We start from the raw sequence: 19,428 nt of genomic DNA on the forward strand, positions 1-19,428 counted from the left end.
GCACAGGACATGCCAACTTTAACTCTGCGTGGTACATATTGCTGGCACGTGTCATACCAAGCCATAGTGCCATTGGCACACTGAATAATCTTGACATGCCACAAAATAATCTCTAAATATTTCTAGGGCTTTAAAATAGGTTTTAGAAGCTAAAAGGATTTAACATTACATATTGGTGTAGCAAATGCAATTCAATTCTAAGAACATGTTTTTCCTCAATTTTTCTCAAATCCTCTTTGTTGGGGTAAATAACTTTGGGAAAGTCAAAAATCCCCCTTGATTTTTCAAAATTAAGCATAATTGATCAAGTGTCAAAATGCAAGAAGGTATCAAAAAGGATGAAAGAGTCTCTGAATTAGGTTTACTTCAAGTATACTCAATTTTAGTGGCACATATCAACGAGTGGCTCTGAAGTAGTATTAAGATACTCCCCCTGTATTGACCCATGCTAATCGCACAGCAATTCATGTATCTACTAAATTGCATTGTAATCTCATTAGAGGAGTTTCTATTCTCTTTTTAGTATTGAAATATGGCTTCCATTGTTATCTAATCCTCACTAGGACTCAAACCCAAGTAATATGTCTACCCAAACAAAGAAGGAATCTAATATTCATATCCCAATTCTAATAAAATCCTTACATAAAAAAGATCCAAATTAAGGCAGTCCTAAAGAAAGAAGAGCTGAGGATCACTTTGTCATGCAAAAATAAGGAAAGCATTGAAACACCATTCTCTACCTCCATGATAGCATAAGGACTTGTTTCTTCCTATTCCTCTATTTGACTCCTACTCCGTCCCTGCATACTTGATGCATCTATCATCCTATACTCCTATTCCCTCTTTGAGCCAAAGGGGTGTTTTCTTCTTCTTATTCTTCTATCCACTTAACTCCCCTTCACCCTACTTTAATTTCTAACATTCTATAAATCAAACATTGTCCGAACACATATTTTAAGGCCCATTCTACTGCAGAAGGGTCATCGGAAGCTTAAAATTAGAAGTCAAAACCTAGGTTGCTTTCTTTATTTATTTTTGGATTTGTAATATTAACAAATTATCTGAATATCAATAAAGAGATGCATACTTTCCTCTGAATCCTGATCACTATTTTGCCTAACTAAAAGGCTATTACCATAACTTCTTCGTTTTCCTAATATATATAGGGCATATATTTAGTTTATTAATATGTAAGAATATGTGATAGGAAAACAAGGATCACATATCTTACATGGCAAATTTTATCCACTCCAAATGACTGACATGTCTACAAATCCATGAAGGGGAAGGGAGAGAGGGGTGAAAGACGGACAGACCATCCCATTGCCTATCATTGTTGCCCTGCCCACCATCATCATTGCCTTCAAAGAGGAGAGGTATGTGAGGAAAAAAGAGGAAATGGTGCCTAGATAATAGAGCATTTGAAACATGTAGGTTTCGGACTGTGCAACTTAGACCAGAAACAATCACACATTTCATTTTAAGTCATGCAAGAGAAAGAGAATGCCAGCAATGATCTCTCCTTTAAACCACCCTATACAAACGACAACCTAGGAGGGCAGACAATGGCATCTAGACAACATAGAAGGACAGACAATGGCATCTAGACTATAGATGCCAACAGCTCCGGTGCATGACAAAGTTGTAGAATGTGTCATCTTCCAAATCACGGTACAAACTGAATTATCACATCCAAACCTTATTAGCAGTTAGCGCAAAATGTGCTGGGCTGGAAAGCATAACACTTCAAGCCTCACAGTGGACTACAAAATACTTAGCCCAGTGGCATGCTCCAACCACCTTTAAGATAATTGTATTTTACCATTAATTTGGTATTTCTTAAAACAGTAGTTTTCTTAGTCAACAAGAGACAACTGAGTCAAAATTTATGCAAAAACAAAATTACAAAGGGTTGCAAATCAACTCACCAAAAGGAGGAAGGTAAATCCTCCCAACCAATTAACGTAATAAAAGACAAATAATACGCACATAATGGCTTCTATTAGATTCTTTTTTTTTTCTTGACAAATAAAATACTAAAATGCACCAAAACAACCACTTATATTCTAGTCTAGGGTCAACTTTAGCATAATCTCTTTATACTTTTATAGTTATCCTTTCCATGTTACAAAAACATGAAATTCGTAGAATGTTGCACTAAGGCGATAAAGCTAACTGTTGAACACAAAAACCATCCAAAGTATGCCATTGCTGCCGTCAAGAGTGACTTACCTTGACAAACAATATGCAAAGGCCAAGACAGTTGATAATGATCTGACAAAATTCAATAGACGTAGCTTAACTGCTTGACTGGCTTCTGAAGGAAGAACAACTGGATCCAATGCCCTACAAAATAATCAAGCCAATGAAGGGAGGAAGCAAAAAAAATTGATGTCAATGAGACAATTCTGAATACAAGGTAATGATAATGTCTGAATACCGGCAAATGAATGTTGCTCCAGTCCAAAGTAGCATGGGTTGAAGGTAAGAAGTAGAAATATAATATGTTCTACTCTTTTTCCAGTTACCATCATGCTGTAGTAACACATTGTCAACAAAAGTTGCTCCATTACTCTCCCAAACTAAATTTTAGATATTATTTGATACAATGTTATAGAAAGTAAGACAAGTATTATGAACATACAGGGAATATGCTTCTAATACTACGCATCAGAGGAACGAGACCCCATGCAGCAAAAGCAATGATTCCGATTGCAGGGACTAATTGCAGAGCAGATGGACTCGACATCAACGTCTTATATGACCTGTTGAAGGATATAACTCGAATTTGCTTTAACCACATGCTTACAAGAAGAATAGAGAAAGAATATGAAGATCTACAAATGTACAGGAAGTGGAAGAAAAAGCAAGTCAGAAATTATCTTAAAAAAAATGAGATATCAAAGAAGTTCGAGTCTTCTGACAATTCAGCAACAGTATCATTCGATTAATACTAAACTGTGACTTCAACCTATCAAATCTATAAAATGCAGCCAAGCCTTGTAGTCCCAACTATTTCAGGTTAGCTATATATCTGTATTCTCTATGATAATCTGCCCTGTGTGAAATAAAGTTGCAATTGATATGAACTAGACAATTAGTTTAATCTATATTAAGCCACCTTTATCGATAAGCCATAGTCCAATAGGTAGTTGATAATCAATGCCTTCCATGGTATACAATAACTAGCTGAGGGAAATTGTAAGGGCCAATAGAGTCAAACTTGACCAAGCAACATGTATTCATCAACAAGAGTCAACCTTCATTGATCAGCTCCTTCTCAACATTTTCCTTGTTTTACCAAATATTATCTCTCTATGTTATTTGTTCCTTTGCAGTAATTCACTAATTTGGACTCAACGTACATTTTGAGGAATATCACAAAATGATACGATCTCCCCTCTTGGCCAAGGCTCGATCAATTCCGATTTTCAGATTTGGATAGGATCTGACACGAAACTTTAGAAATAGATCCTGAGAGATGCCGCCATCGGATCGACATGAGATTTTGATATGTTGTAGCCTCGAAAAAGGGCTTTCCAACAAATCAAGTTTCAGGCGAATTGGATGTTAGGATCTCGAGATATCATCCGATTAGTGGACGAACGTCGGGGAGTCTGTCTTAGGATCCGTGGATGGAAGCACGAAATCCTTGGTGATGGTGGAGGTTGATGGACTGGTGTTAGCAAGGTGGTACCGATGAAAAAATGATGGTGGAAGAGTTATGGGTGATGGAAGAGTTAGGGCAAAGTGATGGTTAGATTGGAATAAGGGGGACGAGTGGACCGCCCCTAAGGGACTAGGGTGATTGGCCGGTCAAGGGAGGCTAGAAGCGGCAACACTAAGGAACAAGAAAACAGGAGAAAAGAAGACGAAGGAGATAAGGCAAAACTCAATTCATTCAATAATAATTTCCATGGTTGCTATCCACACCTTTAGAGGCTAACCAAACAATTCAAAAATAATAACTATTAACCCTAAAATAGTAGATTTTCGCCGACCGCGTCCGATCGCGTTCGAACGCACATTTTGCGTTCTCTGTATGTGCAAACGCAATGCAGGCGTCCGTAGGCGCGTTCGAACACGACGTTCGAATGCACATTTCGCACTCTCTGGATGTGCGAACCTGATGCAGGCGTTCACAAGCATGTTCGAACGCATTCCACCTGCGTTCGAACGCATTCCACCTGCGTTCGAACACAACATATAGAAAACTTATATTTTTAAGAATTAAACACTAAAACAAGAAACAAAAATACTTCTAAAGTGTATCCATGCTCGAGACGACATCGGTGATCTCCGAATCGTATCACAAAAGTAGTTCACTAAATCACTGCAGAATTTCGGCCTCTCCGAATGAAATTCAGATTAGGATTTAAAACCTAACCTATAAAAAAAACCCTAAATCTTCTCTTATCCACCCACCCCAGCCTCCTTTTTTTCCTTTTTTCATCTTCTTTTTTTACTGTCGAAGCAATCGGAGACCACCACGCAACTTATCGATAAGCCCTCTCCTATCCCTCAAACTTAATTTAAGTTGAATAGGGTAGATTAGAATACTTAAATTTGGTGCTTGCAGCTTCGTCAGCAAATCAAGTCGACCGAGGGCTTCGAGTTGTTGGCGCTAGTTCTCAAGAGCTCCACATTATTGGCCTCATGCCATAGTTGCCTTCAAGGAGAGCTCTTGTGGATCAGATTGCCGCCGACCTTGGATAAGGTTGTTGGTCGGCGGCGACAGCTTCTCCTCCATCTCATGTGGTTAGCGTGGCCACAACAATGGCAAAGGGGGGCTTGGAGTGTGGGCCAGTGGACCGCTGACAGTGATGGCCGCCGGCGAACGCTCTCTTTTTCTCTTCCTCGTGTCGACCGCCTCAAGGAATATGGATTGGTTGGGGTTGGGTTAAACCCGAGACAACCCCTTTTCTTTTAGTTGTGGGTTCGGGTTGGATTTCGAATTCAAGACCCGACCCAAATTAAATTAACAAATGGTGGGCTGCAAGCTAACCTGCAACCTAGTCTATTGTCAATTTATTGGTTAGGCCTTGGCCCAACCTGCGAGCTAGCCACAACCCAATCCAAAGGTAACGACCATTGAGTAGAAGTCTTCAAATCAGCCCATTTTAGCCATTTATTTAGTTTTAAAATTCAAAATTTTTATTAGGGATTAAATCAAAATTTATGTTAATTCTGTATTATCTAAAGGTGGTTATTTTCAGCGCGTGGACTAGAGATTAGATATTTCAGTTATTTTACCTAAACTCAGATGAGTGAGTTTACTCACATATTTATTCATATTGTATTTTATACTTTTTATTAGAAACACGTATTTTTCTGTGTAAATTTATTTATTATATTTTGTGTGCAATTTAATTATTATAATTCTGTGTGCAAAATATATGATTCAGTGTATTACTATACTTTGTGCCAATAGTAAATTTTAGTAGGAAAAAATATAATTAATATTTGGTACGACTTAGAGAATAGTCCTAGTATAGATCGCTTGTGACTTTTCGTGATAACTCAAATCTAACTAGGAGTCTAGAGGAAAGTCATATTTTAGATCATTGTGATGACTTTTTAAGGTAATTCTGGTAGGATTGGAGAACAGTCTCAAGTTATATCCAAAAACTTTCTGAGGTGACACTTATCTTTTTCAACGGTTAATGGAAGAAACAAGATGCATTTATCATATAATGACACCTCCTGGTGACCCTAACTAAATCAACTATGAGGAAAAGACCCGAGCACCATTTTGAGGTGATTTTCAGTTGATGTGGACCCATAGGATATAAACCCAATTAAGACAAATGACATTATTATTATTGTAAAAAATTTAGTATGTTGGAACTAAGCATGTTATGAGATATGACTGTTATTATTATTGTCGTTATTACTGTTACTTTAAAAACATGCTTAGTAGAATTGTTATTTTATATTGCTAAATTTAGATTTTATTTAGAGTTGTAAATTTTGAAATTATTTAGCTTTTGAATGGATTTCACTCACTGAGTTATAGTTGTTAGCTCATGAGATTTTCTCTTCTAATATTTCAAGTAATTGTGAGTGTGGCGACTAAGTGAGATGCATCAAAACCCCATTTCTACTTAAAATCTATCCTTTTTACCTTTCAATTTTTTTTGTCTTTATGTTTTAGACTCTATTAATTCAATTTGCTTAGAGACGCATTAGTTACAACATTAATTATTTTTATTATTATTGGATTAAATTATCTAAGTCAGATTTTCTTATTAATTCATGTCATTGTATACTTAAAAAGTATTAGTAAGACTTCGTGTATCTCAAACGTATTGAAGTACATAGTCGGTCATGATTTTGATTTCAGGTCGTGATAGATACTTTCAAGATTTCTTATCACTAAGAGTCAAATTGAAGGAAACTATTATCTTTCAATTCATATTACAATAGCCAAATTCTTATCATTTATTGATTGAATTCGTTTATTTATCTTACATCTTAGTTTATTATACTATGTAATTTATTGGAATTTCGTTATGAATAGGTTCTTTTAATAGATAATTGGAGGTCGTCTTATATAAATTATCATATACAACAATAATATATGATTCCTCAAGTATGAAAATGCAAGTACACAAGTTCACTAATATGTATATATATATATATATATATATATATATATATATATATACACACACACACACACATACACATATGACATATCTATGTACAAGGATAGTCCTGCCACAGGCACGACACATGCCACGGCGCTTGCAGGCCATACCGCAAGAGAGGAAGAGAAAAAGATGATGAAGACTGCTCACCTTCACTTTTGCCGCTCGCTGTCAATGCTCGTCACCGACCTCATTATCGTAGCTCTTTGCCAACCTCACTGACCGCACTTCGCCAATCTCGTCGTTATCCGCACTGGAGGCAACTCTCACTTCGAAGCCCTAGCTCGAGGAGGAAGAAAGGCAAATAGGTTCAGATCCGCAACTTAAGTTTCTATTCAAACTCGATAACCCAACCCATCTACCTTTCTTCCTCCTCTAACTAGAGCTCCGACGCAAGCGGCACCTCCAACTCAGACGACGATGAGATCAGCAAAGTGCAGCGATGGCGAGCTAGACGACAACAAGGTCAACGCCATGAGGTGTTGTGCAACACTCCTCGTGCCATGTGCCGATATGCTGCTGGCTCAGTAAGTGCGACCGACATGCCTCATGCTAGTCGGCACAATCATTGTTGTATATATGTCATATGTGTAGACATAAATATATGCATATATGAGCTCATATCCTAAGTATATCATATGCTTATTTTGCATGATTGCCATATTGGCATATTCATATCATGTCATATCCATGTCCTATTATTGGTATCCGTCGTTCATAGCAAGCAGCATAATATAAATAAAATCAGCTTCCTTTAAGTGAGAAGCAGGAAGCAGCTATCTCCTCCTTGCTGCTAGTTTCATGACAGACAACAAAAGCTGTTATTGGAAGAACATGCCAGTAAGAACAAATGAATGAAATAAGGTCTTGAAGAGGAGAATGGAAGAAGATAATTAAGCATCAAGGTATCCATTTTTTTCTTATCTGTTGAAAGGATCGCATGTTCAAGTCATTCAAAATATGCTGTCATGAAACAATATATCAAAATATAATTGCATCAGCAATGATGAGGCAACTATTGACATTAGTACATGCCCAAGGGCAAGGGATGCAGCCAGAGGAAAGAATAACCTTTGAAGCACTCATCTACAACAAAGCAGCTTCAATTTAGATGGAAATGATTGGGAGCAAATCTTTTAATTAATTTGGCCTCTCAATTCTGAAAGGGCATCTGCTACAAAACTAAAAGCTAAAGGTTGGCATTTCTTTTCATTTATTGGATCCAAAAAGCTACCCTAGATTCTAGATGAAATTTTACTGAACTACAGTATCGAAAAGTCCGAAAGACCATAAGTCAATATCCAATAGGTTCAAGAAAATGAAAGAACAAAAGCAGAAACTTGACGACACAAAGGTCAAGGAAACATGAATTTATTCACATGTAGTGTAAAACTTTTAAGAGTTCTATTTCCATAGTTGTCAAATGGTTAAATTTTATGATGAGCAAGAGGTATCTCCCAAGGCTAGAATGAGAGGTATGCTAAAATCTTCCCAAAAAATAGTCAGATGGTAATATTTCCTGTTCTACCAAAGTGGAAACAACTATTTGAAAAATGACATAGTTTTTGCTACATACTCCACATTTCAATGTTATCACTCAGTATAATAGCCATCAGATAATTTGTATAATTTTCTTTCACCAATTAGTCTTTTTTTTTTCACTTATTCCATTGCATTTGGCACGACATAATCCTTCGCCACGCAAGAAATGGATAAACTAAAGCATGTTCTTGTAGGGAAAATAGTGAGTTAAGCAGCATGTTACCAGCTAATTCATATAAAGTACTAGTTAGCAGCAAATCAGCATCAATAAATGCAAACAACACTTGTGAAATCAAATAACTTTAGGAATCTAGTTTAGTGAATTATTACTGAGTCAGTGCCAAGGAGGTGCTCTTCAGAAGTGGAATCTCCTGCAAAGAGACTGGTAGAGCGAAAGATCGACATATCATAGCACTGCATCTATGAGGCATAAAAACAATTGGTCTGTAAATATAATCTGCAGCATGGATGCCCCATGCATCTTGTCTCTGCAAAAAGAAGTAAAAGAAAAAAAATAATAAAAATGACATTCTTCCAAGATACATTCTTTAAAAACTTTGACAACTATGTCAAAAATAAAAATTCATTATATTTTACAAACAAGATAGCAACTTGACTATGAATTAGATTTCATCAGAACACAAGATTTATTAAGTAAAAATAATATAAAAAGAGGCAGATATATTTGGATATTGATAAAAATTAAGCAAATGCATTAAAAGATTATGTACATGTACTTATTGACATATATCAAATGATAAATAAAATAAAGGCATGACAGTAGCAGGCTAGCAGCACATACTTTGTTCTAAAGGTTGAATGCCCTCCACTTCACCCAATTCCATAGGCGAGAGCCATATGGTATTAAAATTTTACAAGTTAGCCTTCCACATAGAGCATATCTAGGACCAACTGTAGATACTATGGTTAGTTGAAGAACTGAACTTCTGATCTAAACCAAATATGTTGAATGAGTATATTTGTTCCAGTGCAACCAAAAGGAAGTCACAATAAGAAAATAAAATATGCAGCTTCATAGTCTACTAAGAAGGTGCATGACTTACATATAAATCGAAAACCCAATTCTAGACTAATCTAAGATTGTCTCAAGCCACAAACAATAACAGTCAAAGACCAAGAGCCATTTGATGTAAGCATGCACCATTTTTTGTCCTTTTTTTCTTTCTTACTTTAATCACTAGTTCATCTAGCCAACTTTAATTTGAATTAGCAAAAGTGTGAGGGATGTCCATATCTTATGGACCAGATGCTAGATCACCACGAAATTATGAATTTACCAAAACATCATTTTATGGAATACATTCCTCAACTTGTTTCCAATTGAAACTCTCATTGCTTCCTAGTTGGCTCCTTATTTACTTCCCAATGGACCATATTTGTTTACAATTGGAACTCGAGGTTGTTTCCTACCCGAAGACATTAGGAGCCCTTTGTGAATGGAGAATCATTATTTGAAAGTCTTCAAGTAGCTAAACTCTAACTAGGTTTGATTGGCCAAGCAACACCCCGACCAAAGCTTGCTCACCATTTAGGCGCAAGCTAGGCCAATCTGTGTCCACTGTTCAAACATCCTGAACCCAACAATAATAAACAAGAAGCAATCTTTTCTACTATTGCACCTGCATGGTTGCCTATTTGGAGAATGAGATTGTTGCTGCCACCATTACAGTACTTGTCAAAGGAAGGGGGAGGGCCTTAGGTGAATGGTAGGGATAGGGGAACCAACCTGGGCTGGAGGAGGGAGGAATGGGAAGGAAGGGAGGGAAAAAGCACAGGTGTAAATGAGCCAAGCATGAGTAAGCCGGTGATAGATTCTCGTACCAAAGATAGGCTACGTTACGATTCCTTCAATATCTGAATGTATTACAATAATCAGTCCGCATTATCATGGGAAAATATTTGTCAGATATTCTTCGGTAGTCAAGAAAATTACGAAACCAATTAGGTTAGGTCCGTAACTTCCTGATCTACAACTTTCATATTTACGCTCTTCATAGATTCGAACTATAGTAGAGACGAAAACACGGAATAACATGGGTGATGGCGATGATAACGGGTGGAGTGGATGTTAAGGTTATGGATGGATATGGAGATGAGGGTAGATTATGGTTGTGATTAAGAGAAGTAGACGAAGGGAACGAAGTGGTCGAAATCCTAAAAAAGAGGGGTGGCTCGACAGTCAAGGGAGATTAGAAGTTAGGAGAAACCTTACCAACTGTAGAGGTAGAAGAATGGTGAAAAGGAAGGAGAGAGAAGTTTAGAGAGAAGATAGAAGGTAAGAAATCAATAATCCAATAGCATTCTTCATCATACTCCAATTAAGGTTTCCTCCATATATATATATATAGGCTCACCCTAGGGACTCATCAACTAAATTAAATAACTCTAACAAATCAACAACTAAGTTAAAACCCTAACAAATCAACTAAACTAGTCTTCCCTTATCTTCTCCGATTAACTCTCGGATTAAGCTTTCATTTTGTCACAAATAGATTCCTAATCTAAAGAAGTCATAAATATCAAAGTTGTAGATCTGGAGGTTGATGACCTTATCCAACTGTTTTGAGATTATTTAGATATGTGTAGAATATTCTACAAATATTTTTTTGAAACTGTGCAGAATTAGATTTAGCTAATTAAATAAAATCCTAACCTACTAAGACTCTAACTAAACTAAATAACCAAATAAGATAATTAGACTCAATCCATTAAGCCTAATCTCCCTTTGACGTGATCCGATCTGATCCGGTTCGTATCAGTTGGCTTCTACTCAAGCACAAAATTTTGAGCCCTATATTTTGTATAGGTTCGGTTTAGCTCAAGTCAAGCCGAGCTTCAGCCGAGCCGCACTGAGCTTGAGCTAAGCCCAAATAATAAACAATCCCAAGCCAAAACAGAAAAAACAAAAAATAAAAACTGAACTCATAAATTTGGTGAAAGCTAATAGATGGCAAAGACATGAATCTCCAAGCAATTGCGCTATAAATTTAGAGAAAGATATATAGACAACCAATGCCAAAAAAGCAAAAATGAAAAAGAAAATTTACATTTTTCACACATTTCATCAAACATCTTTTCTGCAGAACATGTTCAAAGAATTTACTCCAATCTCATTGCACTCTTCCTCAAGAATCGTAGAGATAAAAAACAATCACTTCCATAGAGCAGGCATCTGGGATGGGCGGTGGGCAACTGCAGAGGACTCGTCGAGGTTATTGCCTCAGCAGTCTAATATCCAGTGGCGTTGCACGAGGAGATCGGAGGCATTGAACTTCTCATCGTCATCCTTCTTGCTGCAGGAAGAGGAAAAGGCGGTGCTCATGCAGCCATCAAGGTGGTTGTAGAATAATTCTTCAAGGCCTCTTTGCATGCTAAACACTCTTTTCTCAATAAACATGTAGATGAGCAACGGTAGTAGGAGAGATAAGAAGAAGATGATCGATCACCAAGAGAAGAAGAAGAATTGGTTATTTGAAAAGGTTTAGCATGTCAAGATGAGTGGTGTTTGGAAATTCATGATTGATGGAAGTGGTGCTTTGCTTTAATGAGGGTAGGTTAAAAAAACGAGGATAGGTATGACAGTCATATCAAGAAAAAAGAGCAACATATGTGAAATTTGTATTAATAAGGGTGGGCCCACTGATTCATGTGTCAAAAGTAAAAGAAAGAGCATTTAAAAGGATTTTAGTCCTCTGGGCAATGTGTCAAATGAAAAGGTGAAGAGCAGATTAAAACATATATATATATATAATTTTGAACTTATCGATCCAAGCCTGACCAAACCGATTTCGGCTCAAGCTCGGCTCGAAATAAATTTCGAGCCCTATTTCTTATTTAGGCTTAGGTCAGCTCAATACAAGCTAAGCTCGAGCCTAGCCGAACTTGAGTAGCTCGTTTATTTTGTCAACCCTAAGGGAGAGAGAGTGAAAGTGAAGAGAAAGAAAAGAAGGAAATAAAATAATAGAGAAAAAATGAAAAGAAGGAAAATTTGCATACAACACTATCTTTTAAAGAAATTGTAGTTTACACCCTACATTTTCACTATTTACAAATCGAGCCTTATTAATTTAGCGAATATATTAAAAAAAAACTCTCTGCTATTAAATTTGTTAGTTAAACTTAATCAAACCTTTAGATTAAGTTAACTATACGAAAAAGTTACAAAAATACCCTCAACTAAGTCATACTAAGGGTATTTTAATTATTTTAAAAATAAGGGCATTTTAGTTATTTTAAAAATAAAATATCTCTATTTAATAAAATATTCTCACAGTGTTAGTTCAAATCTAACTTCAGATTTTTCTGTACATATTCGCTAAATTATAGGGCTTAATTTACAAATAATAAAAATATAGGGTGTGAACCACAATTTTATAAAAGAAACAGAATGTTATATGCAAATTTTCTAGTTAGTACTTTTCCAAATAATAGAATTTTGCTAGAGTTTTGTAACTTATACTAACAAGTTAATAAAATAAGTATATCTCAACTAGTTAATACCCATAGTTATCAATCATTTTCAAAAACCTATCCCATAACTCAAGGAATAATTATGTTCTACAACTTAGCCATGCAAAAATATATCTAGTTGTGTCTCCTATTGTCTAACTTTACTACCATACAATTGTAGATGCACATAAAAGTTCAACAATTTGTCAAATCTAGACAAAATGATCATCCCAGAGGCTTCTGTGTTCCTCAATCACCAAGCAGGCTATACTAAGTGCCAATTCGAATAGACAAAAAAATCACTAGTATATCGCATGCCACGATAGAAACTAGAAAGAACTCAAAATATAGCTCCATTTGTGTATCAGCGATGTGCCAATATCACTTTTGACATAGAAAATGATTGACAACAAATTGTGCCTATAGCTCCTACTTTGTAAAAAAATATAATAATCACTGTTAACAGAAAAAATTTAGAAAATCCTAGAAACAAAAAGTTGTTTGTAGTAGACTCTCCCCCTCTCTCGCACTCAACTCTTTGTATGCCCACGACTGCAATCCATCAAGGAAGAAGAACACATGTTGGTCTTCCAACAATGTTTGAGATGGACAGCATCAAACGAGTGCACTCTTTGACGTAGTTAGCAAGTCTTGCTATGCGTCAACCTCCGCAACTTCTTTTGGACCAAGAACTCAACATTTTTGGAGTAAAATTGTGTCTTTAGCTCTCGCCTTAAGTCCACCCAAGAGTCGATATGGCAAAAATCCTTCTCGATCTCTGCCAATCGTCGATGCCACCATAGCATGGCATCGTCTGTGAAATACATGGATGCAGTTTGGATCTCCTCGCCCTCGTCCTCCGATCACAATGCCCTTAAGGTACCACTCCATACCCCAAAAGAATTTCTCAACCTCTTTTGCATCGCGCATACCATTGAACCCTCGTAGCTCTAAGATACACAGCCTAGATATGCTCTTCATAACATCACTTCCTTTTGCGACAACCCTCTCAAGAAGTCTTTCTCTCGACTTGAGATCGTCGACCTCATCGACTCTGGATCGAAGCTCCTCATAAGTAGTTGCCACAGCAACTCTCTCAACATTTCGTCGATCAAACTCTACCTTAAACACACGAAATTAAGACTTGAAAGAATCGCGTAGGTTGTCTTCAAAGACGATGTTGAGATTCTCCAACATTTTCAGTCAATTGTCAATGCGCCCAAAGCAGCACTCAAGTGCGACCATGCAATCCTCTACGAGCACAAACTTCTTTAAAGGCTCCTTGCTTTTGTTGCCCTTTAGGTGCTTCTTCTTCTCAAGCATGACATCGATGATGGCAGCTTCAGAAGACGACATTGCAATAGTACTCCATTGACCGCAACAGCACTTTATCAATTGCGACAGCACTTCGTCACTCAGCCCTGATACCACTTGTCACGGAATTAACGTTTGAACATTTTGGTAAATCCACACAGCACTCTAACTTCTTCACAAGATGAAGTAAGCCTCGAATTAAAGTCAGTATAAAAATAAGAAAAGGAGAAAGTCTTTACTAACACTAAGAGAAAAGTTATCTTAATGAAGTCTCACTTCTTTTTATTTACTCAAACTTTAGATAAATACAAGTAATGAATTCAAGTCCTTTATATAGGAAGGAAAACTTAGCTATTAAGTTATCATAACAAATATCTTTCCTAGATATTTAGAAGTAAATGGATAAGGTCAAAGAGGTGTCGCCCTTTGCCCTTGTCAATCAAGTAGTGGATAAGCTTGAGGTCTGTCCAGCAATGGATAAAATACGAGTCTGGCCTAAAAACCATAGTATCTTTTGAGTCAGGCTTTGCTACTTTAATGTTGATGCCCTTGGACTGCCATAGCACTTCAGTTTTAACTAAAATTCCAATGAGGCATCACAACACGCTTACTGAAAAATATTCAAGTGGATCTAGAACTCTAGATAATTAACTTCTAAAAGATCTACAACCAAATCAAGAATCAAAGCAAGAATAGCCATGTCGATCGACACGCGCTTACTAAAAAATATTCAAGTGGATCTAAAACTCTAGATAATTAACTTCTAGAAGATTTACAGCTAGATCAAGAATCAAAGCAAAGATAGCCATGCCACTTGGCATGCACTTACTGAAAAATATTCAAGTGGATCTAGAACTCTAGATAATTAACTTCTAGAAGATCTACAACCAGATCAAGAATCAAAGCAAGGATAGCCATGCATCCGCACTCGACATGGGTTGTACCAGTGGCACAGCCCTGTGCCAAGGCATGCTAAGCCATGTTGATCAACACAAAAAAAAATTTATTATTTTTTGCTTTACACTTTAAAAACTAATTTGGGATATATAAATGATAGGTCTAGCTCAATTTTGTTGGATTCATTATCTGTAAGGGTTATTTTACATAGATGCTATATCTATATAAAATACTCTTTAAAAATATAGGAACCAAAGGAAAATTTTGATGTCCTCAAAATTCCCCCCAAATTTTCAAGAATTAAAAATTAATATGTCAAATTCATTTAAATTGGATCAAATTGGTATATGAGCATATCATATTAACTTCATATAAGTTAATCTGAATCCAAATTTTATAATTTTTAGCTAAAATTTTAGCATATTAAATTTCCCCCATTTTTTCTCCAAATTTTAAAAAATCCAAAATTAATATGTCAATTTCATTCATATTGGGTTAAAACTGATATAGGAACATGTTTGATTAGCTATGTTCAATCAGATTTTGGATTTAATTATTGAGCTATTGTCAATTACTTATGATGTTCAATTATATTATGAGTAGAATTATTCTTCTACTTGACTATTGTTATATCCTTAATAAAATAGGTCACTTACAACATTACCTAAAGATAAAAGACTCTAATATAAGTTTAAATATGTATATTCAAACCAAAAACATATATAAAGACTCTAAAAAAATATATTAGAGACATACCAAAGGCATGCCACTAGCACACAAGATCTACCGAACCAACACGCAAGGCGTGCCGACCAGATTTCAGCACGGCCATCCTTGAATGAAAGAATGCAACTTGTGGAACATATCTTCAATAGTTAGATTCCCCAAACCCACAAGGGAATCCATGTAGGCATGAGATTCTACTTCTATTTGATTAATAGTTCAATAGACCGACTTGAGCACATCTGTAGAATTAGATGTTCAATCACGATTTAGACTAAAACTTTACTAAAATCTGAGTTAAAGGATGATTTCTAGTCCTTTTCCCAATTACGCTTCCTACTGCTTCCCCAAATGAGTCTTTATTTACTTCCTTATTGACAGATAACCAATTCGAACTGAGACTACAAATGATTTCTTAACTGAACACATTAAAAGCCACCTTCTAGAGATTGATCCTATATCTCAAAGCCCACAGTGCACTAGCCACTAAGTATTTTAATTTCTAAAGCAAACAAAACCCAAACACACCTAAACCAAGGCTGGAAAGGTCCCATCCTAGACTCAATATAGAAATAGTGAGGCCAAAGAGGGTCATAAGAAAATCAGGTCCAAAATAAGGTTGATTGTCACTTGTTTCTCTCTCTTCTCTTCTTCATTTTTCCACATTCCATGAGGATTGTGTCATCCCTCTTTCTTTCTCCGTTAATAACCCACAAGTTGGCCAAGCCTCCTTCTATTCCTTTTCTCCCCCATAACCAGGTGGGTGAATACCTCCTCATTTCCCCTCTTTCCTTCCTTTATTTTGTTCTTACTGCCCTTTATCCTAAAGCCTGAAATTCATCTATTTTCTTTAACCTACACTCCTTTGATTCAAGTCGGACCTTCTTTTGTCTCAAAGGTTGATCTAGGCACTTAATATTTCAATTATTAAGTTCAAATTCAATCTGATTTAATATTTGTGATAATCTTTTGTAACTCAATATATAGAAAATTGATTTTTTTTTTTTAATGCTTAATATAACCATATATCACATAAAGAAAGTTTAGTCCTTTCATTGTATCCCTAAATCATAGAAGGTTAGATAAACTTATTAGAGCTCAATCAACAGAGTGAGGTAACGTTTGGTAAAAGGAGGGAGATATGCATATTAAATTTAACCTGAAAATCATTTCAAAGGCTATGGACAAATCCTTTTTCCACATATTTAAACAAGAATCTAAAACATCATAAAGGGACGGTCCTAAATGTGTAAATATCTGATAGATGTGATTCATTTTTCATTTTTCATTTTTCATTTGACGTAACAGTTTGGTAAGACTACCATTTCAACAAGTCCCCCAACTAAGCAGCCTCATATGAAGTTATTTAGAGGATATTCAACCTCACATTATACATGGTCAAAACATAATTCATCCAGATAAAAAAGAGCAAATAAAATTAGTCATAACACAGTAGAAATTTATGTCAACACAACTTCTGTTATTTTTATCATCAGCTAGGATTAGACACTAACTAGGAACAGACATAAGGCCAAAATTGAGAAAAATAAACATTCCCTGATCTATCTTTTCACAGAGAGAAAGTAACTTACCAAAGCACATGATGAAAGAGAAATACTTGGTAAGTGGTGCCAACTCTTCATTTCTGAGCTCTGAACAAGTCATAATATCTAAGTCATATCAAATATCAAAGTGCAATGCTAAATAGTAAGATATCTGAAACAAATTTGCACCTTAAATTGGTCATTTTGGCCAAACTTTTTGGCAACACCAACTTGATGGAACAGCTGCAAGGAAACTCCAACAGCCATTGTCAACAAACCTTATGAACCAAAAATGAAGACAGCAGCCAAAATTCATCCAATTGACATAATCTTATAATTTGAGGCAACTCAAAATTCCGAGTCTTTGTGGTAATCCAAGCCAAGGTTCCCAAGATCGATGTGTAGATGTTGCTGTAAAACCCAAAAATAATTTTAGAACTTAGACTTGCAGTAGGTGAGTAACTTCATACGAGATTTTACGTTCTAAAAGATTCTTTCAAAACTACACTAACTTTTATATCCATCTCCGTCGAATTACAAACAGCAATTGCCATTTTCTCAAAATTACCAGTACTTTAGCAATAGAAACCTAATTGAGACCTAGCCCAAACAATAAATTTAACGAATGCAATCTATCTAGATCAGAATACTATTTCCTGCGTCCGATCACATTTGGTAAGAAAAATCCGAGAGGAAAAGGAGGAAAAGGAAAAGGAAAAGGAAAACGAATCGAAGAAAATGTAAGATCATACCGTTCCTCAGATCGAGAGAAATCAATCGTCTCTTCTGTGATTAGAGGCAGAGAGTAGAGAGGGAGGCGACGAATCGGAGAAGAAAGGCGGCACGGCAACGAAAAGGGGCGTAAAGAGGGGGCGGCGATGACGATAACGTTCGCCGCGTAAGGGACATTGCGTAGTAGTTGGATTAAGCACGTGGCTCGTTCCTGGCCTGGATTTTGTGTGTTTTGACTTCTAGATGGTGGGGATTGCTTGGCGTGCTTTTGACCTCGTGCATCTTGCTGCTATATGCGAGCTTTTGACCAAAATGGCCTCCTCCAAATTTTTTATTTACGGAATGATGCCACACCCTTTGATATTAATACCGATGGATTAAGGTTCCCAAAATCGTCAGTAAAATGTTGAATTAATTAATGGTTACTTTGCAGATAAACTGCTAAAGAATTCAGCATCTTCTTTATAAGGTTAAGTCGCAGATCTTGCTAGCATTTTTACTATGCAAGCTAATAATACATCTCAAAAAATAATTATTAATGCATGGATTTAGTATGTTGGACTTAAAAAACGTTTTAATATTTTATTCGATAGAGAAATGTTTCACTTATTAAAGCTTCATTTTATAGGTAAAATATTAATCCTTCATTATTTTACTGGCGAGTTTAGGATTTTGATGTTTAAGCCAGTAAAATTAGACTCATTTTAAAAGTAAATCTGAAATATGATATTATTTTAGTAAAGAAAATTTAGGAGAGGGGCAATTTGGTCAAAAAGTCATGATACGTGAATCACTCCTTTTAGGCAGGAAAATTTAACGACTTTCTTTATTAAAAGACAGATCAGGGAAGATTTTTTCTCCCCCGAATAGCAGAGACATAAATATTTAATATATTCTTTTAAGAAAAGAAAAGGATGTAACTTATACGACAACTAAATTATTATTTATAATTGCTCAAGGCTTATTACTGTAGCTTATGCCTTCACTTTTACTATTTACAAATCCAACTTTATAATTTAACTAATATGTGCAAAATGTATGGTGGAACACTAGTGATCATGTACGACAGAGTAGCACCTACACTTATGTTTTTTTTAAGTGTTGTTTTAAATGCAATTGATATTTAGAATATCCCACGTGGCGGGGATAAAACTATAATATATAAAATAATAATAATAAACATAAGTAGTAAAATGATAATGATTAATAAAATTATATAGTTACGTAGGGCATCCTACACATTAATAATATTTACAAGGACATAATAAAGTACCCTAAGCATCTTTCCTTTTCCAAGTTGCATTACAACCAAAGTACACCTCATTAATGAGCATAAATCTAAATGACATGGTAGGAGGTGAAAATTGGTGGATTAACTGCTATCCAACTAGTATTTAGATAAAAAAATTTCTATCTAATACACGGACTAAACTAAGATACGGATAGAATTTTTTTAAAATAAAAAAAGAAAACAATTTAGATATAGATACTGCATATCCGTTTGTTGGAATATTTTTTGAATGATTTAGAATTTTTAATTTATTTATTTAAATAGT

At 35.7% G+C, this 19,428-nt stretch overlaps 1 protein-coding gene across 4 annotated transcripts in view; it reads right to left on the reverse strand.

The window, feature by feature from the left end:
* The window catches only part of LOC140773522 (mechanosensitive ion channel protein 2, chloroplastic-like), a 31,240-nt gene extending 13,146 nt beyond the window's left edge, over positions 1-18,094 (reverse strand). Inside the window, exons 1-7 of one of the 4 annotated variants that reach the window (XM_073116127.1) lie at positions 17,893-18,094; positions 17,330-17,551; positions 17,189-17,248; positions 8,523-8,680; positions 2,645-2,765; positions 2,441-2,535; positions 2,233-2,346 (exon numbers count right to left, since the gene is read on the reverse strand). In XM_073116127.1, coding sequence (XP_072972228.1) covers positions 2,233-2,346; positions 2,441-2,535; positions 2,645-2,765; positions 8,523-8,680; positions 17,189-17,248; positions 17,330-17,407 — 626 coding nt within the window. In that variant the 5' untranslated portion in view covers positions 17,408-17,551; positions 17,893-18,094. Of the gene's footprint in view, positions 1-2,232; positions 2,347-2,440; positions 2,536-2,644; positions 2,766-6,800; positions 7,444-8,522; positions 8,681-8,994; positions 9,105-17,188; positions 17,249-17,329; positions 17,552-17,892 lie in introns of those variants that run through there. The other 3 variants (XM_073116128.1, XM_073116130.1, XM_073116129.1) reach the window with 3 other exon arrangements.
* Between the last annotated feature and the right edge of the window lie 1,334 nt (positions 18,095-19,428).

The sequence above is a fragment of the Typha angustifolia genome, chromosome 13, assembly GCF_048772165.1.
Source record: "Typha angustifolia cultivar Huaian chromosome 13, ASM4877216v1, whole genome shotgun sequence".
Classification (NCBI taxonomy): Eukaryota; Viridiplantae; Streptophyta; class Magnoliopsida; order Poales; family Typhaceae; genus Typha; species Typha angustifolia.